The 24,984-nt window shown below is 48.1% G+C and overlaps 1 protein-coding gene across 1 annotated transcript in view; it reads right to left on the bottom strand.

Moving 5' to 3' along the window:
• Positions 1 to 24,984, bottom strand: part of ITGA10 (integrin subunit alpha 10) — a gene marked incomplete at its 3' end in the record, with an annotated part of 62,552 nt that overhangs the window by 37,044 nt on the left and 524 nt on the right. Inside the window, exons 2-6 of the mRNA XM_040332053.1 lie at positions 16,736 to 16,847; positions 10,380 to 10,489; positions 8,073 to 8,161; positions 3,235 to 3,349; positions 2,028 to 2,155 (exon numbers count right to left, since the gene is read on the bottom strand). Coding sequence (XP_040187987.1) covers positions 2,028 to 2,155; positions 3,235 to 3,349; positions 8,073 to 8,161; positions 10,380 to 10,489; positions 16,736 to 16,847 — 554 coding nt within the window. The remainder of the gene's footprint in view (positions 1 to 2,027; positions 2,156 to 3,234; positions 3,350 to 8,072; positions 8,162 to 10,379; positions 10,490 to 16,735; positions 16,848 to 24,984) is intronic.

Here is a 24,984-nt window from a genome sequence, read left to right as displayed (position 1 = left end):
ATAAAAAACCTCCAACAGAATCATTGTGTAGAACAGTAGTCTCCAAACTGCGGCCCGGGGGCCAGATGTGGCCCTTTGCTTGATGTTATCCGGCCCTTGGGGTGCTTTTTTATACATTGGCACCAATGATGGGTCAGAATTACTCCCAATGATGGGGCAGAATTCCTCCCAATGACACCAATGATGGGGCAGAATTCCTCCCAATGACACCAATGATGGGGCAGAATTCCTCCCAAGGATGGGGCAGAATTCCTCCCAAGGACGGGGCAGAATTCCTCCCAATGATGGGGCAGAATTCCTCCCAATGATGGGGCAGAATTCCTCCCAATGACACCAAGGAAGGGGCAGAATTCCTCCCAAGGACGGGGCAGAATTCCTCCCAAGGATGGAAGGACGGGGCAGAATTCCTCCCAAGGACGGGGCAGGATTCCTCCCAAGGACGGAAGGACGGGGCAGAATTCCTTCCAATGATGAGGCAGAATTCCTCCCAGTGATGGGGCAGAATTCCTCCCAGTGATGGGGCAGAATTTCTCCCAATAACACCAATGATGGGGGATTTTTTACTCCTGATAGCCACAGTCCGGCCCCCTTAAAGTCTGGAGGACAGTAATCCGGCCCTTTGTTTAGAAAGTTTGGAGACCCCTGGTGTAGAACAATAAGGTATCACATGTCTCATTCCATCACATATCCCAAAATTAAGAGGATTGCACCTCATTTCTGAACAGTGGGTGGAGCCATGCAAATCAATTCTTTATGCCCCATCAGCCGGGCGCACATCTGGAACCGCTGGTGTATAGTGCATATATAGCATAATATTGAGGTATGTGATGGAATGAGACATGCAAATACCTTTGGTCTCCAATGCAAACGTTGGCAATCACTTCAACCACAGGAGCCCCGTTTTTTAAAGTAGGTTCCTTATGACCGTGCGGGAGACACACACCATGAACCCTAAGCCACCCAAACCACCCAACATCTGAGAACACGCCGCTCACAGATGCTTGTCAGAGTCTGTGTGTGTGCCATTGTCTCATTCCTGATGACTCCTCCACTTCGCAGATGCGTGTGGTTTATTTACGCCTTGGGTCATTAATGTAAATCTGCAGCCATCAGCGTCTGTTTCTAAATTAAGCGCACGGAACGCAGATTGCAAACCACACAGGAAGTGTCAGGATCCCAGGATTAGGAGCGACACGCTAGGTACTCATACATGTGCAAAGATCAGGAGGCTGGAAATTGGTTTACAAAGTAAGTTTACGGATTATTATTTTTTTTTAAAGGGACAGGTCAAAATTTACCTTCTTTTTCATTTTGGAGACCTGAGGTCAGCTGTGGTCAAGTTACTTGAAAAGTGAAATCCCTGATATCACTGAGGGGCCACACATAAAATAAAGTGTATGTAATGCTACAGAAAATAGGCCAAGACTGGACATAGTACAGAAGTCGGTCAGAGACTACAGACATACCACAGGAGATGGTCAGAGACTGCAAACATAGAACAGGAGACGGTCAGAGACTGCAGACATGGTACAGGAGATGGTCAGAGACTGCAGACATAGTACAGGAGGTGATCAGAGACTGTAGACATAGTACATGAGATGGTCAGAGACTGCAGACATACTACAGGAGATGGTCAGAGACTGCAGACATAATACAGGAGATGGTCAGAGACTGCAGACATAGTACAGGAGATGGTCAGAGACTGCAGACATAGTACAGGAGAGGGTCAGAGACTGCAGACATAATACAGGAGATGGTCAGAGACTGCAGACATAGTACAGGAGATGGTCAGAGACTGCAGACATACTACAGGAAATGGTCAGAGACTGCAGACATAGTACAGGAGATGGTCAGAGACTGCAGACATAGTACAGGAGATGGTCAGAGACTGCAGACATAGTACAGGAGATGGACAAGAAGTAAGTGTAAATGTTCGCAGTGGGGACAAAGACAGTGAATGCCAGAGGTTCAAACCACAATTACAATACTGGATTACATTAGCCGTGTTACTAATCAAGTTTACAGACCTGGATCTGGTCAGGGCCGATGAAAAACTTGCTGAGAATGTTGCTGAGGAAGTTCTGCACCTCGAACCAGGGGTAGATACTGTTCGATCCGTCAAGGAGGATGACGATGTCCAGGTACGTGGAGCATCCTAGAGGAGAAGGAAAAGGACATCCCGGAGGTGAAGCAACACCCCAAAACTAATGCCACCTCTGGGACAAGCCAAGTAAACGCGTCTTGCATAGCCACCAACTGCCTCAAGGTTCCTAGAGCGGTCCTGAATCTTGGTGCTCTCTCGCTGATGGTGGTGTCCAGGGCCATGTCCTGGGATCATAGTATCAACCTTGAGTTACTGCACATGTGTAGTAACATATAAAGCAGGGGCCCCTAATCTGCATGCAGGGCACCGGACGCATGGATTTCAATTGGGCTTTTTTTCTTTTTGAAGCACATGATTAGAGCCTGAAGCTCTATTTGGCTTCAAAAAGGGTGGGCTCGGGGGCGCAGAGCACTGCGCCCCAAGCCCACTCAGTTGTGTGACAATAGCGAATAATTATTCGCTACTGTCTTCCTGCTTCTCCTCCTGGCCAATCAGAAAGCAGATCTGAATACAGAATTGGCCGAGAGGAGAAGCGACCGTATTGGCCAGGAGCAGAAGCAGTGGGGGGGAAGGTGCAGAGGAAAAGACGCAGAGGGAAGCCTCTGAAGCTGACAGCGACCTGGATGGGGTAAGTGCAAGGATGCTGGGTGGACGGACGAGCGGCTGGGGGGTTTGTTCGCCAATCAACCGCGCTACGGTGCGGTGAGGATTTAACCGACCGAACAGGGGGATCGGGTGGTTTGTTTGCCCCCACCCAAAAAAATAGAGCACCAGCTGCCACTGGAACAGGTGCGTCCAAGCTACTACCTCCTGTGCAATGCCTGGTGAGCCTCGAGAACACAGCACTCAGCCTCTGAAAGAGGCATCAACGCTGGAACAGATCCCGATGCTGTACATGGAGGAGCCGCACTCCTGAGACCAACGCGTTTCGGCCATTATGGCTCAGAGCCATGATTAAGGCCTGACGGCCTGAAACTCGTTGGCTTGAATTAGGTTAAATAAAGCACACATAACCAACTTTAGAGTGTTATAGCCCCATATCATGTGACTCAATGCCGCCTATTACTTAAAGTGGCGGCACAGTCCAATAGCATCATACAACCTCACCACCACCACCCAGGGTGACTCACGTTGTGCGGTCGGTGCAATGGTCCCGGTGGGTCTGAAAGAGGCGTCAACGCTGGCACAGATCCCGGTGCTGTACATGGAGGAGCCGCACTCCTGAGACCAGAGAGGGGCGCAGGCCTGAAAGACAATAACACACAATCGCAAACAGTAATAAAAGTGCAACAAAGTACCACCTTCTCTGAAAGACCTCGTCAGGGATCTACTGCACCTGACGAAGTCTACACATCGAAACTCTGTTTTTATCTCCATATCTTTCTATCATCAGGCTTTTCTATGTGTTAGTAGTGCCCTAGGAGAAGCCTGCGTTGCCCTGAAAGTGTACAGAAATGTACATCATTTTAGGTGTGTTATTTCTAATATCTGAGCAATACAGTATTTGTTTATTACATATTATGGCTCTGCTTCCTGCTTGCAGTGAAATTGTTTATAAACATTGATCAGACGGGAGATAGAGAGATACAAAGTAACATTGTTTATAAACATTGATCAGACGGGAGATATAGAGAGATACAAGGAAACATTGTTTATAAACATTGATCAGATAGAGAAAGATACAAAGAAACATTGTTTATAAATATTATTCAGAAGGAGATAGATACACAGTAACATTGTTTATAAATATTGATCAGATAGAGAGAAATAAAAAGTAACAATGTTTATAAACATTGATCAGACGGGAGATGGTGAGATACAATGTAACATGATTTATAAACATTTATCAGACGTTATATTTCTACAATGCTAACCCTAAGAGCCCATTCACACCTAGGCGTTTTAACGCCTGTAGCGCGACTCTCACAAACGCCAGGGGGACCAAAATACATTAAAGTCTATGGGGATGGTTCACATCTGAACGCTGATGCGCCTGACGCCCATCGCCTGTAGCCAAAAAAAGTTCCGGACCCTTTTTTGTCGCGCGTATCGGGCGGTTTGGGCGTATTTGAGCGTTTCAATTTCCCATAGAAAGTAATGGAAACGCTCGATTCAAGCGACTTGCGCGACAACGGGCGTTTGCTACGGGCATTTCGTCGCTTTAATCAATAGAACTTGTCGCCCATGCAGAAGATTAAAAAAAATCTACCAACATAGCAACAAGTGATGGAAAGATGATAGTTTTTCCTATTGGCTAAAATAAAAAACGTCAAAGTACAAAAACGTCGGACAACGCTGTATGCAAACGCGCAAATAAGCATGAATACGCGTGACAAAACGCCGGAAAAAAACGCAGAAAAAAACGCCGAACGACCGACGCTCAGGTGTGAATGCAGCCTTAGATGTAATGATGCCCAATCAAGTACCCTGCTTTTATTTACAAGTGTATTGTATTATTATCTCAATAAACATTCCTTCTGTTAAAAAAAAAAACATTGAACAGACAGGAGATAGAGAGAAACAAAGTGACATTGTTTATAAACATTGATCAGACGGGAGATAGAGAGAAACAAAGTGACATTGTTTATAAACATTGATCAGACGGGAGATGGAGAGAAACAAAGTAACATTGTTTATAAACATTGATCAGACGGGAGATAGAGAGAAACAAAGTGACATTGTTTATAAACATTGATCAGACGGGAGATGGAGAGAAACAAAGTGACATTGTTTATAAACATTGCTCAGATGGGAGATAGAGAGAAGCAAAATAACATTGTTTATAAACATTGATCAGGCAGGAAATAGAGAGATTGAAAGTAACATTGTTTATAAACACTGATCAGACAGAAAACAAAGAGATACTAAGTAACAGACAGGAGATAAAGAGATACAAAGTAACATTGTTTGTAAACATTGATCAGACAGGAAATAGATACAAAGTAACAAGGTTTATAAACATTGATCAGACAGGAAATAAAGAGATACAAAGTAACATTGTTTATAAACATTGATCAGACAGGAAATAAAGAGATACAAAGTAACAGACAGGAGATAAAGAGATACAAAGTAACATTGTTTGTAAACATTGATCAGACAGGAAATAGATACAAAGTAACATTGTTTGTAAACATTGATCAGACAGGAAATAGATACAAAGTAACATTGTTTATAAACATTGATCAGACAGGAAATAGATACAAAGTAACATTGTTTATAAACATTGATCAGACAGGAAATAGATACAAAGTAACATTGTTTGTAAACATTGATCAGACAGGAAATAGATACAAAGTAACATTGTTTATAAACACTGATCAGATGAGAGATAGAGAGAAACAATGTATGTTTCATGTTATGTTACACAGTGACAAAGTTATTGCCTAATAATCAGACCCGAGGCAGAAACATAAAAACATTTTTGGTTGATGGGGGGGTTGGGCAGGAGAGCAGAAAGGGTTAAAACACAAAGTAAGGGACGTTAAAATAAAAACAGAACACAAGTTCGGCTTGTATTGCGGCTCGCAGGAATTTTTCCGCCTCGTTTTGTGACGCAGTGATATTCACTGAATGTTTTTTTACCCCTGAAACACGCAGTGGGGTACGCGGTGGGGTACGCGGTGCGGTACGTGGTGGGGTACACAGTGGGGTACACGGTGGGGTACACAGTGGGGTACGCAGTGGGGTACGCGGTGGGATACTCAGTGGGGTACACAGTGGGGCACGCGGTGGGGTACACAGTGGGGCACACAGTGGGGCACGCGGTGGGGCACGCGGTGGGGTACACAGTGGGGCACGCGGTGGGGTACACAGTGGGGTACACGGTGGGCACGCGGTGGGGTACACAGTGGGGCACGCAGTGGGGTACACAGTGGGGCACGCGGTGGGGTACACAGTGGGGCACGCGGTGGGGTACGCGGTGGGGTACGCAGTGGGGTACGCAGTGGGGTACGCAGTGGGGCACGCAGTGGGGTACATAGTGCTCACATATTTCACCTTGTAACATTATTTTTGATCTGATCCCGGAGGATGTGGGACCCAGTGGAGCCGCGGTGGAAAAGAGCTGATCCCGTTATTTCGCAATGTGCTGGCTGCGCGATGTTTACCCCGGACTCAGAGGAAGTCGTACCTGTTCTGCCCGCAGTCCGGGGAATGCTTGTTTTGGCTCTAGATGGCAGCAAGGAGCGGGCATGCTTTCATTTGACCACAAAAATGCCCTTCCCCCCTCTTCTGACCGCCCCACCGCTCTGACGTTAACCCCCTAAGCAGGCGTTTTGGAACAACACGTGAACGCCCCTCACCCCGTCCCCATCCGAGAAGGAAAAACCACACAAACAGCTACATTGGGGGTTATGTTCTAATCAAGGGGGCCTGTCAAGAGGCAAGACACCTGTGTGAGAAACTTGCCTCCCGGGAGTCTTGCACCCCGGGGGGTCAGGAAGGGTCCTTGGGAGGGAACTACAGTGTATCTGGAAAGTATTCACAGCGCTTCACTTTTTCCACATTTTGTTATGTTACAGCCTTATTCCAAATTGGATTCAATTATTTTCCTCAAAATTCTACAAACAATCCCCCTTTTTACAGGCTCCTCCCATGTACATAGGTATCACAGGCTCCTCCCATGTACATAGGTATCACAGGCTCCTCCCATGTACATAAGTATCACAGGCTCCTCCCATGTACATAAGTATCACAGGCTCCTCCCGTGTACATAAGTATCAAAGACTCCTCCCATGTACATAAGTATCACAGGCTCCTCCCCTGTACATCAGTATCACAGGCTCCTCCCCTGTACATCAGTATCACAGACTCCTACCATGTACATAAGTATCATGTGTACATGTACATGGGAGGAGCCTGTGATACTTATGTACATGGGAGGAGCCTGTGATACTTATGTACATGGGAGGAGCCTGTGATACTTATGTACGTGGGAGGAGCCCGTGATACTTATGTACATGGGAGGAGCCCGTGATACTTATGTACATGGGAGGAGCCCGTGATACTTATGTACATGGGAGGAGCCCGTGATACTTATGTATGTGGGAGGAGCCTGTGATACTTATGTACGTGGGAGGAGCCTGTGATACTTATGTACATGGGAGGAGCCCGTGATACTTATGTACATGGGAGGAGCCTGTGTTACTTATGTACGTGGGAGGAGCCTGTAATACTTATGTACGTGGGAGGAGCCTGTAATACTTATGTACGTGGGAGGAGCCTGTAATACTTATGTACATGGGAGGAGCCTGTAATGCTTATGTATGTGGGAGGAGCCTGTAATACTTATGTACGTGGGAAGAGCCTGTGATACTTATTTATGTGGGAGGAGCCTGTGATACTTATGTGTGTGGGAGGAGCCTGTAATACTTATGTACGTGGGAGGAGCCTGTAATACTTATGTACGTGGGAGGAGCCTGTGATACTTATGTACATGGGAGGAGCCTGTGATACTTATGTACATGGGAGGAGCCTGTGATACTTATGTACATGGGAGGAGCCTGTGATACTTATGTACATGGGAGGAGCCTGTGATACTTGTGTGTGGGAGGAGCCTGTAATACTTATGTACATGGGAAGAGCCTGTGATACTTATTTATGTGGGAGGAGCCTGTGATACTTATGTACATGGGAGGAGCCTGTGATACTTATGCGTGTGGGAGGAGCCTGTAATACTTATGTACGTGGAAGGAGCCTGTAATACTTATGTACATGGGAGGAGCCTGTGATGCTTATGTGTGTGGGAGGAGCCTGTAATACTTATGTACGAGGGAGGAGCCTTGGATACGTATGTACATGGCAGGAACCTTTGATACGTATGCACATGGGAGGAGCGTTTGATACCTATGAACATGGGAGGAGCCTGTGGAAAAAGTGAAGCGATGTGAATACTTTCTAGATGTGCTGTATATGATACACCCCAAGTACCCTTCTTTGTGAGTGTGGTGTTATATAGAAAGAGTCTTACCACAAACCCGCCACGTGTGTCCTGGGTCAGCGCCATCCCGAAATGCATGTTCTTCATGTGCTTGGAGACGTTCCGCAGAGCCTGTTCACCTGGAGACATGGCCGGCACAAGACATGATGGGAAGGAAAGTAACAGATGAGATTAGAAGTGAGGGGCCCCTCCAAGGCACCCAACCCAAAAGCCCAAGTAAAGCCATCTTGTAGTTTAGGATAGAGTGGGAAAGGGTTAGACCCTCCGTCAGGCTTTTATTTCTAATATGTTAGGGGAATCATATAGAAAGGCATGGAAAACGTGAGATGATTAAAGGGTTATATTGTGTTTAATATCATGTAAAAGATCAGAACTTAAATAACCGACACGTTTCGGGGATTTGGGCTCATTCTTCAGGGCTTTTAATGTTATAGCCATAATTCACAGGGACTGGGTGTCAGTAGATGACACGTGGATTGGGAGCATGCTTGGAGGTACTGGGTGCACTGGAGTCAGTAGATAATATGTGGACCAGGAACATACTTGAAGTCACTGGGCTTGAACTATGAATATACTTGGAGTCACTGGGCATATTGGAGTCAGCAGAAGAGGACTGGGAGGGTACTTGGAGGCACTGGGAGCACTAGAGTCAGTAGAAGGGGACTGGAAGCGTACATGGAGGTACTGGGAGCACTGGAGTCAGTAGAAGAGGACTGAGAGGGTACTTGGAGGCACTGGAGTCAGTAGAAGGGGACTGGGAGGGTACTTGGAGGCACTGGCGTCAGTAGAAGGGGACTGGGAGTGTACATGGAGGTACTGGGAGCACTTGAGTCAGTAGAAGGGGACTGGGAGGGTACTTGGAGGCACTGGGAGCACTGGAGTCAATAGATGATGTCTGGACTGGAAGATATTTGGAGGCATATGGAGTGGGGTAATACTTGGAGGCACTGGGCACACTGGGGTCAGTAGATGTGTGGACTGGGAATGTACTTGGAGGCACTGGGCACACTGGAGTCAGTAGATGACACATGGACTGGGAATATACTTGGAGTCACTAGGAATACTGGAGTCAGTAGATGTTGTGTGGACTGGGAATATACTTGGAGGCACTGGGCACACTGGAGTCAGTAGATGTTGGGTGGACTGGGAATATACTTGGAGGCACTGGGCACACTGGAGTCAGTAGATGTTGTGTGGACTGGGAATATACTTGGAGGCACTGGGCACACTGGAGTCAGTAGATGTTGTGTGGACTGGGAATATACTTGGAGGCACTGGGCACACTGGAGTCAGTTTATGGCACATAGACTGGGAATATACTTGGAGGCACTGGGCACACTGGAGTCAGTAGACGACACGTGGACTGGGAATATACTTGGAGGCACTGGGCACACTGGAGTCAGTAGACGACACGTGGACTGGGAATATACTTGGAGGCACTGGGAGCACTGGAATCAGTAGATGTTGTGTGGACTGGGAATATACTTGGAGGCACTGGGAGCACTGGAGTCAGTAGACAACACATGGTCTGGGAATATACTTGGGAGGCACTGGGCATACTGGAGTCAGTAGATGACACGTGGACTGGGAATATACTTGGAGGCACTGGGAGCACTGGAGTCAGTAGATGACACGTGGACTGGGAATATACTTGGAGGCACTGGGAGCACTGGAGTCAGTAGATGACACGTGGACTGGGAATATACTTGGAGGCACTGGGAGCACTGGAGTCAGCCGACAAGTGGACTGGGACTATATATAGTTTATCTAGTACAATTTCCCATTAATTGCAGACTCACCAGTATGGTGTGGTCTCTCCGTTAGCCAATTATATAGTACAAAAAAGGATATACAGAAGTACCATGTAGCCGAAACACTGGGCCACGTTGACTGGAAATAAAAGGCGGTCCCAGTCCCGGCACTGATCAGGTGATGAGAGCGACACAAACCCTCCAGAGATCCTCCAGTCCCCGGGACTCACCAACGACATTATGAGCCCTGAAGAAGGAGGAGCCTTCTCCCCCTGAAACGCGTAGCCTATTATTTTATGACCTTTTATACACAATATTACATTTTCCAGACTTTCTGGTGCCCCTCACCCACCTCCATCACTCTTCCACACCCGAAGAGACCATCCTAGGGGGGCACCTCCCTGCTACCCCTCCCCCACCCTTTACAAACAAGGCTATTCCTGTCTGTGTCCCCATTGGGGAGATTTAACCTCACTTCCTGTGTCGGTGACACCTACACGAAAAAGGGGTCAACAGCCCAGGATGGGGGACAGACAGCCCAAGTCGCTTTTCAGAGCCTTCCATGGTGGACTTAAAAGGGACTTACCTAGGTTGACCTTCGCACAGGAGGAGTTGCTCTGGGAGCCGACGGTACATCGATAGACGTCTCCCTGCCTGCTGCCGTTCGGCCCGTCCCACGGGGCCCCAACCAGCACCCTGCGTGGCAAGAAATAGGGAAAATTAAAGGGTAACTCCGGGGCAATGAAGAGTATCAGTCACCTGAGCTCATATAGCATCCAGGATTCAGCAGGCTTTTCATGGTGCTCCTAGGCGGGGGGCCACACCCCCTTAGTACAACGTTCTCTCCTCTGAGGACTGTAGTGGGCGGGGCTGGAACCTGGGAACACACTGGCTGCATTTCCACAATTCACGGCTGCTCAACCAACCAGTCTGCCTTATCTCAGCAGCCATTCAGCACGGATGATGACTGCACTGCCTAAAGTGGACCTGTCATGAGATATAATGCAGCATGCTGAGTGATGTGTCAGTGTGACCCTTCCGGGTACAGAGATCACACGACTCCCCCTGACAACGCCTTCATCGGCTTCTCTCTCCAGAAGGACGGCACCATCTTTGTTCAGACATCATCCAGGGTCACCGTCTACTTCCTGGACTCAGAGATGACACACTCACGCTAGTTCGGCTGCAGTCTCTCACCTAGCTGCAAAGTTACAATGTACGATCAGATCACTGGGGGGAGGGAAGACTGAGGAAATGCTTCCTCCTGCCTGCAGCAGACTGACTAGTGTGGGAGATGCGACTAAAGAAATGCTTCTTCCTGCTTACTACACAGTTACAATGTACAATCTGATCACTGGGGGAGGGGAGACTGAGGAAATTCTTCCTTATGCCTGCAGAAGTCTGACAACTGTGATAGAAGAGAATGAGGAAATGCTTCCCCCTGCCTGCAGCAGACTGATCCCTGAGGGAGGGGTGACTAAAGAAATGCTTCAAAAGCAAAGTGCGGAAGTCACATGGAAAGTTACTTTCAGTAAAATGTTAGAATTGTGACTCAGACAATTCCTGGCTTCACTTCACTCCCCTCTAATGACTTCCTCACGGCGCGGCCCCTACGCGTTACGTCCTCCCACCTTCCTCTGGATACACAAAACACGGTGTGGCTCCCTCATTAAACCTTCGATGGCAATACCAGACCAGAGATAGGAATGTCCCCGATCCTCCGCCTGCACCGCGTCCCCGATCCTCCGCCTGCACCGCGTCCCCGATCCTCCGCCTGCACCGCGTCCCCGATCCTCCGCCTGCACCGTGTCCCCGATCTTCCGCCTGCACCGCGTCCCCGATCCTCCGCCTGCACCGCGCCCCCGATCCTCCGCCTGCACCGCGTCCCCGATCCTCCGCCTGCACCGCGTCCCCGATCCTCCGCCTGCACCGCGTCCCCGATCCCCCGCCTGCACCGCGTCCCCGATCCTCCGCCTGCACCGCGCCCCCGATCCTCCGCCCGCACCGCGCCCCCGATCCTCCGCCTGCACCGCGTCCACCGATCCTCCGCCTGCACCGCGTCCCCGATCCTCCGCCTGCACCGCGTCCCCGATCCTCCGCCTGCACCGCGTCCCCCGATCCTCCGCCTGCACCGCGCCCCCGATCCTCCGCCTGCACCGCGTCCCCGATCATCCGCCTGCACCCCGTCCCCGATCCTCCGCCTGCACCGCGTCCCCGATCCTCCGCCTGCACCGCGTCCCCCGATCCTCCGCCTGCACCGCGTCCCTGATCCACCACCGTAAAACCCTCCCTAAGTGCCCAGCCCAGTGATCGGATTTTTGCTGTTCCGTATTTCCATGGGTGTATTATATGTACACTTCTATAGACTTCTCTTCTGTCAGATCTCTCACTCATCTACAGCTGCTGAGATAAAACCCCTTCAGCCAATTCTTATGGATCTTTTAGGGCCCCAATCACAGCTCAGCGTTTTGTAGCTGGAAGATCGAAGGTCCAAAACGCCGGAGGAGAAAATAAAAAAACAATGATTCTCTATGGAGACGGATCACATCTCCCCTCCAATTTTCATTTTCGCATTTGTGCGTTTTTGAGCTTTTTTTCTGCTCAAATACAATAAAAATAAATAATAATTAAAAATAAATTATTAATAATAATAATAATAATAATAATAAAACAACAGGGTTAACACGTAATCCTAACACCTAACCCTAAAATTGACCCCTAAACCTAATATTGATCGCTAACCCTAATTTTAACCCCCAACCTTAAAATTGCCCCCAAACCCCAATATTGGCCCCTAACCCTAAAATTAACCCCCAACCTTAATATTAACCCCCAACCTTGATATTGACCCCTAACCCTAATATTGACCCCAAAACTTAAAATTTAACCCTAATATTAACCCCTAACGCTAATATTGATCCCTAACACTAATATTGACCCCAAACCCTAATATTGACCCCTGAACCTAATATTGACCCCTAACCCTAATATTGACCCCTAACCCTAATATTGATCGCTAACCCTAATATTGACTCCAAACCCTAATATTAACCCCCAACCTTAATATTGAACCTTAATATTGACCCCTAACCCTAATATTGACCCCTAACCCTAATAATGATCCCTAACTCTAATATTGACCTCTAATCCTAATATTGATCCCTAACCCTAATATTGATCCCTAACCCTAATATTGGCCCCTAACCTTAATATCGATCCCATACCCTAATATTGATCCCTAACCCTAATATTGACCTCAAACCCTAATATTGACCCCAAACCCTAATATTGATCCCGAACCCTAATAGTGACCCCTAACCCTAATATTGACCCCTAACCCTAATATTAATCTTTTAACACTAATATTGACCCATAATCCTAACCCTAATATTGATCCCTAACACTAATATTGACCTCTAACCCTAATATTGACCCCAAACCCTAATATTGACCTCTAACCCTAATATTGACTCCTAACCCTAATATTGATCCCTAAACCTAATATTGACCCCAAACCCTAATATTGACCTCTAACCCTAATATTGACCCTAAACCCTAATATTGACCCCTAACCCTAATATTTACCCCTAAACCTAATATTGACCCCAAACCCTAATATTGACCTCTAACCCTAATATTGACCTCTAACCCTAATATTGACTCCTAACCCTAATATTGACCTCTAACCCTAATATTGACCCCTAACCCTAATATTGATCCCTAACCCTAATATTGACCTCTAACCCTAATATTGACCCCAAACCCTAATATTGACCTCTAACCCTAATATTGATCCCCTAACCCTAATATTGATCCCTAACCCTAATATTGACCCCTAACCCTAAAATTAACCCATAACCCTAATATTGACCACTAACCCTAATATAACCTCAAACCCTAATCCTAACCCCTAACCCTAATATTAATCTTTTAACACTAATATTGACCCCTAATCCTAACCCTAATATTGACCCTAGCACCTAACCCTAATCCCAACCTCCTAACCTAACAAAATAAATACATAAAATTAAGTAAATAAAAATGAAAAACTAATTAATTAAACCCTAACCATAACCCTAAAACAATATCACTGACACTTAACTCCATAAAAAAAGTAAAACATATTAATAAAAAATGTAGTAAAAGTGGATGAAAAAGCTCAATGATCGAGCAACAAATGATGAAACAGATGATATTATTCTCTATTGGCTAATAAATAAAAAAAACGAAGCCAAATAAAAGCGTTAAAAATGCTGTACAAAAAGCACGTATACAAATGCTTCAAAAAACTCCTAATCCTAATATTGACCTCTAATCCTAACTTTAATATTGACCCCTAACCCTAATCCTAACCCCTAACTCTAATATTGACCCTTAACCCTAATATTATCTCCTAAATATCATATTCACCCCCTAACCCTAATCCTAACCCTAATATTACCCCCTAACCCTAATATTGGCCCCTAACCCTAATCCTAACCCTAATATTACCCCCTAACCCTAATATTACCCCCTAACCCTAATATTGCCCCCTAATCCTAATATTGACCATAAACCCTAATATTAACTCCTAAATATCATATTGACCCCTAACCCCAATATTGGCCCCTAACCCTAATCCCTAACCCTAATATTGCCCCTAACCCTAATATTGGCCCCTAACCCTAATCCTAACCCCTAATATTGGCCCTAACCCTAATCCTAACACTTAACTCTAATATTGCCCCCTAACCCTAATATTAACTCCTAAATATCATATTGACCCCTAACCCAAATATTGGCCCCTAACCCTAATATTGGCCCCTAACCCTAATATTGGCCCCTAACCCTAACCCCTAATATTGACCCTTAACCCTAATATTAACTCCTAAATATCATATTGACCCCTAATCCTAACACCTAACTCTAATATTGGGCCGTAACCCTAATATTGGCCCCTAACCCAAATATTAACTCCTGAATATCATATTGACCCCTAACCCAAATATTGACCCCTAACTCTAATATTGGCCCCTAACCCTAACCCCTAATATTGCCCCCTAACCCTAATATTAACTCCTGAATATCATATTGACCCCTAACCCAAATATTGCCCCCTAACTCTAATATTGGCCCCTAACCCTAACCCCTAATATTGCCCCCTAACCCTAATATTAACTCCTGAATATCATATTGACCCCTAACCCAAATATTGCCCCCTAACCCAAATATTGCCCCCTAACCCTAAACATATTAACCCCTAACCCCAATATTGACCCCTACCCCTAATATTAACTAAAAAGATAATCCTAATATTAACTCCTAGTCCTAACTTAAATATTGACCCCTAACCCAGGAGGGAGGTCGGGTGTGCAGCTGCGATCCAGATCCTCGATCCATATGAAAGATATCCTGCAATTTGATGCACAACTGCTGAGATAAAACCTCCCATAGACAGTCCATTGTTTTCAGTCGTGTCTGACTGGTAGACTTGCATTGGTAGGACCGGTCAGATATTCACTAAGCAAGGATGAGGGGGATGAGGATGAAGATGAGGATGAAGATGAGGATGAGGATGATGAGGATGACGGCCCGGAAAATCAGCTCCCCGTTTCCACCCTGACAGGTTCTCTTTGTTGTTGGCGGCCCGGCGCACATCGGACACCTCGGTAGATGTCCCCCCCTGGGGGACGGCCACCTCCCACCCGTGGGACCTGGGATGTGACCCGGATAACGAGGAGCCCCTGGCAGTAGCGTCTGGCGGGGGAGGTGAAACGTAACACCGGCTTGTAGAAAGGGGGAAAACTTCTTTTCCAGAGATGGCTGCGTCCGCTGAGAGCGCGTGGGCGACCTCACCGTGAGAAGAGGGAATCTGCTGAGATTAAGTTACAGGTGACCCCCGTACAGGAGACATCGGCTGGGCCAGAGGTGGGCGGTCCCACCCATCGAAATGTTCATTTTCTAGACTGACGCATCGAAATGTTCAGCATCTGTGTCTGGTTCCATCCTCATCAATATGATGATGACATTTATAAATAAAGCTTTTCCATTTTCAGTACACACCTTATTTAACATCCTATGACATCATCACTGGGTCTCTGTGCTTCTCTATGCAATGCAGGCAGATCATGGCTGATGGGAGGGGCTGGTAGGGGGCTGTACATCACTTCCTGAAAACATCCCAGCCCCCCGCCTCAGTACTCCTCTCAGGAGCCCTCACGCAGTGGGAGGAGTTATGCAATTATCAAAATCCCTTGATGGGGTGGGGTCAGTCTGCAGGAGTGGGTGTTCCTAGGCAGGCTGTATTTACATAGGTAACGCCCACATGTGATGCTGAGCCGCCGTGATTGAAAATGCAATGAATGAAAGGGGCGGGGCCAGAAACAGTCCGTCCTTGGCACTGAGTCTGGGGCATGTCCCCCTTCTGCCCACCCCCCGTCCTAGCTCTGATCGTAGGGGCGGGGCCAGGAACAGTCAGTCTGGGGCACCCTCCCCTTCTGCCCCCCCTGTCCTCGCTCTGATGAAAGGGGTGGGGCCAGGGACAGTCAGTCTTTTGGCACCCTTCCCTTCTGCCCCCCTGTCCTAGCTCTGATGAAAAGGGCGGGGCCAGGAACAGTCAGTCCATGGCACAGAGTCTGGGGCACGTTCCCCTTCTGGCCCCCGTCCTAGCTCTGATAGTAGGGGCGGGGCCAGGAACAGTCAGTCTGTGGCACTGAGTCTGGGGCACCCTCCCCTTCTGCCCCCCTGTCCAAGCTCTGATGAAAGGGGTGGAGCCAGGAACAGTCAATCCATGGCACCAAGTCTGGGGCACCCTCCCCTTCTGCCCCCCCTCCCCAGCTCTGATGAAAGGGGCGTGGCCAGACACAGTCAGTCTGTGGCACTGGGTCTGGAATGCCCCGCCCCCTCGGCTTGTTCATGGGCAGGATTATGAGAATGTGGGAAGTCCCTGGAGGACTCTCTTACCATTTCTGTCCGTCGGCTTCATGCTGGAGAACCGCGTAGCCGAACTGAGCCTCCTCCGGGCCGCGGAACACCTGAGGGCGCTTTGCGTCGATGTTGAACGCCAAAACGAGGCCTGGAAGAGGGAAGAAGGGATCAATAGAGGGCGCTATAACCTCCCCACCCCCACCCACCTAACACTGAAATATCACTTCTGGGTGGAGTCACCCTTTAACATACAGAAGCAGGCAGGCTTTACAGTAATTATTATATATATATATATGAGATGTCAATGAGTATTTCCCAGCATGCTGGCAAATCTTCACTTTGCTGCAGAAATCAGTAAGGGGCGGAGCCAGAACATACAAAAAAGGTGGGGCAAGACAACCAAAGCACGACGGGTGTTTTCCAATGCGTTTTAAAAAAATGGCGCACTTTTATGGCGCTTTCACGGAACGCTAAAGTGTGACTGCAGCCCAAGGGACACTTTACTGATGTGTCAGCCGGTCGCACGCCGCGGTGAGTCAGGGCCGGGGGTGCGATTACGCCCCGTGACATAACGTCTCCTCTGCGACTTTATATGTTTTATTACATTACAGATACAAAGTAACAAATAAAGTCAAATTATAAAACGGAAAAATGATGCATAAAAATATTATAATACAATTCAATGTCACATCATTAATAGAAACAAAGACATTTTTTTCTCTCTGAGAAGCGTTTATTACATTTGTTACATTGTATCTACAGCCAAAACCTTTGTTTCAGTTTTAGATGGGAGTAGCATTGGGTTTGACTTTTTTCCTGCCTGTGTCCCCACCTGAGAGATTTCCTTTCACTTCCTGTTCCAGGGACACAACAGGATATATGAAGAAATCTCTCAAGAGTGAGGGCTCTTGTCACCAAAAAAACTGGCGTCCCCATTGGAATACCCCCCCCCCCCCCTCCTGTCCCAGGGACACAACAGGAGGTAAGAAGTAATCTCTGAAAAGTGGAGGCTCTTGTCACCAGAACAGGTGTCCCCATTGGAAGATCCCCCTCACTTCCTGCCCCAGGGACACAACAGGATGTAAGAAAAAATCTCTAGAAAGTGAGGGCTCGTCACCAGAACAGGTGTCCCCATTGGAAGATCCCCCCTCACTTCCTGTCTCAGGGACACAACAGGATGTAACATTAAATCTCTAGAAAGCGATGGCTCATCACCAGAACAAGTGTCCCCATTGGAAAATCCCCCTCACTTCCTGTCCCAGGGACACAACAGGAGGTAAGAAGAAATCTTTGAAAAGTGTCATCAGAACAGGTGTCCCCATTGTAATACCCCCCCCTCACTTCTGTCCCAGGGACACAACAGGATGTAAGAACAAATCTCTAGAAAGCGATGGCTCCTTACCAGAACAGGTGTCCCCATTGGAAGATCCCCCTCACTTCCTGCCCCAGGGACACAACAGAATGTAAGAAAAAATCTCTAGAAAGTGAGGGCTCATCAGCATAACAGGTGTCCCCATTGGAAGATCCCCCCTCACTTCCTGTCTCAGGGACACAACAGGATGTAAGAAGAAATCTTTGAAAAGTGTCATCAGCATAACAGGTGTCCCCATTGGAATACCCCCCCTCACTTTCTGTCCCAGGGACACAACAGGATGTAACATTAAATCTCTAGAAAGCGATGGCTCATTGCCAGAACAGGTGTCCCTATTGGAAGATCCCCCCTCACTTCCTGTCCCAGGGACACAACAGGATGTAACATTAAATGTCTAGAAAGCGATGGCTCATCACCAGAACAGGTGTCCCCATTGGAAGATCCCCCTCACTTCCTGTCCCAGGGACACAACAGGAGGTAAGAAGAAATCTCTGAAAAGTGTCACCAGAACAGGTGTCCCCATTGGAAGATCCCCCCTCACTTCCTGTCCCAGGGACACAACAGGATGTAACATTAAATCTCTAGAAAGCGATGGCTCGTTACCAGAACAGGTGTCTCCATTGGAAGATCCCCCTCACTTCCTGTCCCAGGGACACAACAGGAGGCAAGAAGAAATCTCTGAAAAGTGTCACCAGAACAGGTGTCTCCATTGGAAGATCCGCCTCACTTCCTGTCCCAGGGACACAACAGGATGTAAGAGAAAATCTCTAGAAAGCGATGGCTCGTCACCAGGGCAGGTGTCCCTATTGGAAGATCCCCCCTCACTTCCTGTTCTGGTGACAACTAACACTTTGACTTTTTCATCACTTCCTGTCTAGGTGACACCAGGACAACTAGAGAGGGCAACTGCCATTCTGCCCGCGATACCAAGAAGCGGCAAATCGCAGGACGCCCATACGATCCCCGTCACTTCCAATCATTGCGGCGCATAACAAGTCAAAGCACATCCTTTTCAATGGATGGCGTCTTAATCAATGCAACTCATGTCGCAGCGACCAAAAAATGTTTTCCTGCGCTGCTTTGGTGCAACTTGAGTGCCACAGACTGCAATGTTAAATCACAAAATCGCAAGCAAGTCGCACAACTTTTGTGTTGCAGCAGCGTGAACCGAGCCTTATGGTCCCTCCCCCTACGGTGGTGGAATGCCAAGGGCCCAGTCACAACTGCGACCCTGGGAGTTCCGCCGCCACTGGGGCCTCATAACGAAGGAGCGAGCCCCAATTCGCTGTGTTGTGCGACCTATCCGCCAGCGACCGTCTCGGTACCGATAACGCATGTCTAAGAAAGCTGCATCCACGGGGGCCCATTCACGGCTGTGCATTGCATTAAACGCACTGCAAAAACGCAAAGAGCCTTTGTTAAATGAGGACGATCGCTAGCTAAACGCGACCGTTTTTTAAATATTGCCGCTGTTGTGTGACGAATAACGTTTGGAGACGAGTAAAGTTTGGAGACGAGTAAAGTTTGGTGACGAGTAAAGTTTGGTGACGAGTAAAGTTTGGAGACAAATAAAGTTTGGAGACAAATAAAGTTTGGAGACAAATAAAGTTTGGAGACGAATAAAGTTTGGAGACGAGTAAAGTTTGGAGACGAGTAAAGTTTGGTGACGAGTAAAGTTTGGTGACGAGTAAAGTTTGGAGACAAATAAAGTTTGGAGACAAATAAAGTTTGGAGACGAATAAAGTTTGGAGACGAATAAAGTTTGGAGACGAGTAAAGTTTGGAGACGAGTAAAGTTTGGAGACGAGTAAAGTTTGGAGACGAGTAAAGTTTGGAGACGAGTAAAGTTTGGTGACGAGTAAAGTTTGGAGACGAATAAAGTTTGGAGACGAATAAAGTTTGGAGACGAATAAAGTTTGGAGACGAGTGAAGTTTGGAGACGAGTAAAGTTTGGAGACGAGTAAAGTTTGGAGACGAGTAAAGTTTGGTGACGAGTAAAGTTTGGTGACGAATAAAGTTTGGAGACGAATAAAGTTTGGAGACGAGTAAAGTTTGGAGACGAGTAAAGTTTGGAGACGAATAAAGTTTGGAGACGAGTAAAGTTTGGAGACGAGTAAAGTTTGGTGACGAGTAAAGTTTGGTGACGAGTAAAGTTTGGTGACGAGTAAAGTTTGGAGACGAGTAAAGTTTGGTGACGAGTAAAGTTTGGAGACGAGTAAAGTTTGGAGACGAGTAAAGTTTGGTGACGAGTAAAGTTTGGAGACGAGTAAAGTTTGGAGACGAATAAAGTTTGGTGACGAATAAAGTTTGGAGACGAATAAAGTTTGGAGACGAATAAAGTTTGGAGACGAGTAAAGTTTGGTGACGAATAAAGTTTGGAGACGAGTAAAGTTTGGTGACGAGTAAAGTTTGGAGACGAATAAAGTTGTGTGACGAATAAAGTTTGGAGACGAATAAAGTTTGGAGACGAATAAAGTTTGGAGACGAATAAAGTTTGGAGACGAATAAAGTTTAGAGATGAATAAAGTTTGGAGACGAATAAAGTTTGGTGACGAGCAAAGTTTGGCGACGAGTAAAGTTGTGTGACGAATAAAGTTTGGAGACGAATAAAGTTTGGTGACGAATAAAGTTTGGCTGCAAAGCAGACGTATTCCACATTGAAATGTTTAATTTTCTCTGGAGTTAAACTTAGCGAGGGACCACTGGCTGGGGGCGGCGGTGGGCCTGGGGGGGGGGGGGGATGGGGGGGGTTAAGGGTCACCGACATTGTCATTAAAATTCGTGGTCGTTCCCGGGATGGTAAAATTACAGGCTTGGATGCAGCTGGAAATACACACTGAGGAGTAAACAGATATAAATATATCTCGCCCACAGCGCAGGGCGACTCGCCGGCCGCCATGATGCGTTCACAGCGGCGTAGAAGGTGCAATAATACGCACAGGCGGGGGAGGGGGGGGGGTCAGCGAGTTCATCGTCCGTTATCGGAAAATAAGACCCGACCAGTGTCTCTACACAAATGTCCCCAGTATAAATTTGACACGCAATGGATCCTGGGTAATTACAGTGCCTGGAAAAAGTATTCATACCCCTTGAAATTCCCCACACTTTCTCATGTTACAACCAAAACACGTACATTTATTTTATTGGGATTTTATGTGATGGACCAACACAAAGTGTCACATAATTGTGAAGTGGAAGAAAAATTATAAAAAAAATATATATTTTTTATTTTATTATTTAAAAATAAATATGTGATAAGTGTGGGGGGGGGAGGGGCATTTGTATTCAGACCCCTTTACTCTGATAACTAAAATCTAGGGGAACCAATCGCCTTCAGAAGACATCTAATTAGTAAATAGAGTCCACCTGTGTGTCATTTCATCTCAGTATAAATACAGCTGTTCTGTGAAGCCCTCAGGGGTTTGTTGGAGAACCTTAGTGAACAAACAGCATCATGAAGGCCGAGGAACACACCAGACAGGTCAGGGATAAAGTTGTGGAGAAGTATAAAGCAGGGTTAGGGAATAAAAAAACCTCCCAAGCTTTGAAGATCTCACGGAGCTTCTGTTCAATCCATCATCGGAAAACGGAAAGAGTACGGCACAACTGCAAACCTACCAAGACATGGCCGTCCACCTAAACTGACCGGGCCGGGCAAGGAGAGCATTCATCAGAGAAGCAGCCAAGAGGTCCATGGTAACTCCGGAGGAGCTGCACAGCTCAGGGGGGAGAATCTGTCCACAGGACAACTATTAGTGGTCTCTCCACAAATCTGCCCTTTATGGAAGAGTGACAAGAAGAAAGACATTGGAGAAAGAAAGACATAAGAAGTCCTGTTTGCAGTTTGTGAGAAGCCATGTGGGGGAGGGGACACAGCAAACATGTGGGGGAGGGGACACAGCAAACATGTGGGGGAGGGGACACAGCAAACATGTGGAAGAAGGTGCTCTGGTCACATGACACCAACATTTTACTATGTGTGGGGGAAACTAACACTGCCCATCCCCCTGAACACACCATCCCCACCGTGAAACATGGTGGTGGCAGCATCATGTGGTGGGGATGCTTTTCTTCAGCAGGGACAGGGAAGCTGGTCAGAGTTGATGGGAAGATGGATGGAGACAAATACAGGACAATCTTAGAAGAAAACCTGCAAAAGACTTGAGACTGGGGGGGGTTCACCTTCCAGCAGGACAACGACCCTAAAGTACAGCCAGAGCTACAATGGAATGGTTTACATCAAAGCCTATTCATGGGTTAGAATGGCCCAGTCACAGTCCAGACCTAAATCCCATTGAGAATCTGTGGCAAGACTTGAAAATTGCTGATCACAGACGCTCTCCATCCAATCTGACAGAGCCTGAGATATTTTACAAAGAAGAATAATGGGCAGAAATGTCCCTCTCTAGATGTGCAAAGCTGGTAGAGACACCCCCAAAAAGACTTGTAGAGAAAGGGGGTCCTACAAAGTATTGACTCCGGGGGGCGCCATACAAATGCCCCCCCCACACTTTTCACATATTTATTTGTATCATTTTCCTTCCACTTCACAATTAGGTGACACTTTGTGTTGGTCCATCACATAAAATACTGCAGAGAGTCTGCTGTTTCCAAGCAGAGAGCCCGCTGTTTCCAAGCAGAGAGCCCGCTGTTTCCAAGCAGAGAGCCCCCTGTCCAGTAGACTTGCAGTGAGATAAGAAGGTCAGCAAACCACATGAGGAGGCTGGTGAGGGTTTCACATCCTCAAAGACTGCAGAGAGCCTCCCGTTTCCAATTAAAGGGACCCTGTCTGGCAGCGCGGGCGCGTCCATAAAGGGTGCAGGAGTGCCGCCCCCTCTCCTGTCACTCTCTAATCCCCATAGATAGATACATGCATTGCATGGTCGCCACTGACACTCCCTATTCAGGTGTCTGGCACCTTCTCGGGCACCTGAATTACAGCGCTGGGGGTATTTTTTGTATGCACCCGATTAGAGCCATAGGCTGTGAGAAGCGGGCGCAGCGCTGTGTTCACTTCTCACCGGGTCTGTGTTACCTGTCACCTGATTGGCTGAAGCGACAGATGCTGTGATTGGACGCCTATAAGGTGTCCAATCACAGCACAGGACAACAGCGGGACTGGGTGGGAGAAGACTTCGGGGTCGGGGAAGATGGAGGACACCGGACGCTGCTCACCGCCTGCCGCCGTCACCCGCTGCCCACCCGAGACAAGGTAAGTTCTGGGCAGATGATGGGGCACAGTGGAAACATTTTGGGCACAGTGGTAGCACATGGGGCACAGTGGCAACACTTGGGGCGAAGACATCAGGGTCGGGGAAGATGGAGGACACCGGACGCTGCTCGCCGCCTGCCGCCGTCACCCGCTGCCCACCCGAGACAAGGTAAGTTCCGGGCAGATGACGGGGGCACAGTGGCAGCACATGGGATACAGTGGCAGCACATGGGGTACAGTGGCAGCACTTGGGGCACAGTGGCAGCACTTGGGGCACAGTGGCAACATTTGGAGCACAGTGGCAACATTTGGGGCACAGTGGCAAAGCTTGGGGCACAGTGGCAACATTTTAGGCACAGTGGCAGCACAATATTTGGGGCACAGTGGGATCGTTTGATGGGCACAGTGGGTGCAATTGATGCTTTTTTCCCACAGCACAGGACAAGAGGAGGAGCGGGTGGGAGAAGACATCGTGGTCAGGGAAGATGGAGGACACCAGACACCGCTCGCTGCCTGCTGCCGTCACCCGCTGCCCACCCGAGACAAGGTAAGTTCCGAGCAGATGATGGGGCACAGTGGCAACATTTGGGGCACACTTGGGGCGAAGACATCAGGGTCGGGGAAGATGGAGGATACCGGACGCTGCTCGCCGCCTGCTGCCGTCACCCGCGGCCCACCCGAGACAAGGTTAGTTTCGGGCAGATGACGGGGGCGCAGTGACAGAACATGGAATACAGTGGCAGCACTTGGGGTACAGTGACAGCACTTGTTGCACAGTGTCAACGCTTGAGGCACAGTGACAGCACATGGGGCACAGTGACAGCACATGGGGCACAGTGACAGCACATGGGGCACAGTGACAGCACATGGGGCACAGTGACAGCACATGGAGCACAGTGGCAAAACTTGGAGCACAGTGGCAATATTTGGGGCACAGTGGCTGCAATTAATGTTTTTTTTTCACAGCACAGGACAAGAGGAGGAGCAGACAGGAGAAGACATCAGGGTCGGGGAAGATGGAGGACACCGGACGCTGCTCGCTGCCTGCCACCGTCACCTGCTGCCCACCCGAGACAAGGTAAGTTCCGGGCAGATGACGGGGGGCACAGTGGCAACACTTGTGACACAGTGGCAACACTTGTGGCACAGTGGCAACACTTGTGGCACAGTGGCAACACTTGTGGCACAGTGGCAACATTTGAGGCACAGTGGCAACATTTGAGACACAGTTACAAAACTTGGGGCACAATGGCAGCACATGGGGCACAGTGGCAAAACTTGGGGCACAATGGGAGCGTTTGATGGGCACAGTGAGGCTGCAATTGATGTTTTTTCCCCAGAATTTTTCAGTTTGTGCAGCACTTGGGGCACAGTGGCAACATTTGGGGCACAGTGGCAAAACTTGGGGCACAGCGCCAGCACTTGGGGCACAGTGCCAGCACTTGGGGCACAGTGGCAAGACTTGTGGCACAGTGGCAACATTTGGGGCACAGTGGCAACATTTGGGGCACAGTAGCAGCACTCAGGGCACAGTGGCAGCACTCAGGGCACAGTGGCAGCTTTCGGGGCACAGTGGCAGCATTTGGGGCACAGTGGCAGCACTCGGGGCACAGTGGCAACATTTGGGGCAGAGTGGCAGCATTTGGGGCAGAATGGGAAAACTTAGGACACAGTGGCAACACTTGTGGCAACATTTGAGACA

The sequence above is a fragment of the Rana temporaria genome, chromosome 13, assembly GCF_905171775.1.
Source record: "Rana temporaria chromosome 13, aRanTem1.1, whole genome shotgun sequence".
In the NCBI taxonomy this organism is placed as follows: Eukaryota; Metazoa; Chordata; class Amphibia; order Anura; family Ranidae; genus Rana; species Rana temporaria.
Note: the sequence above shows the minus strand (reverse complement) of the source record. Positions and strands in the feature narration are given on the sequence as shown.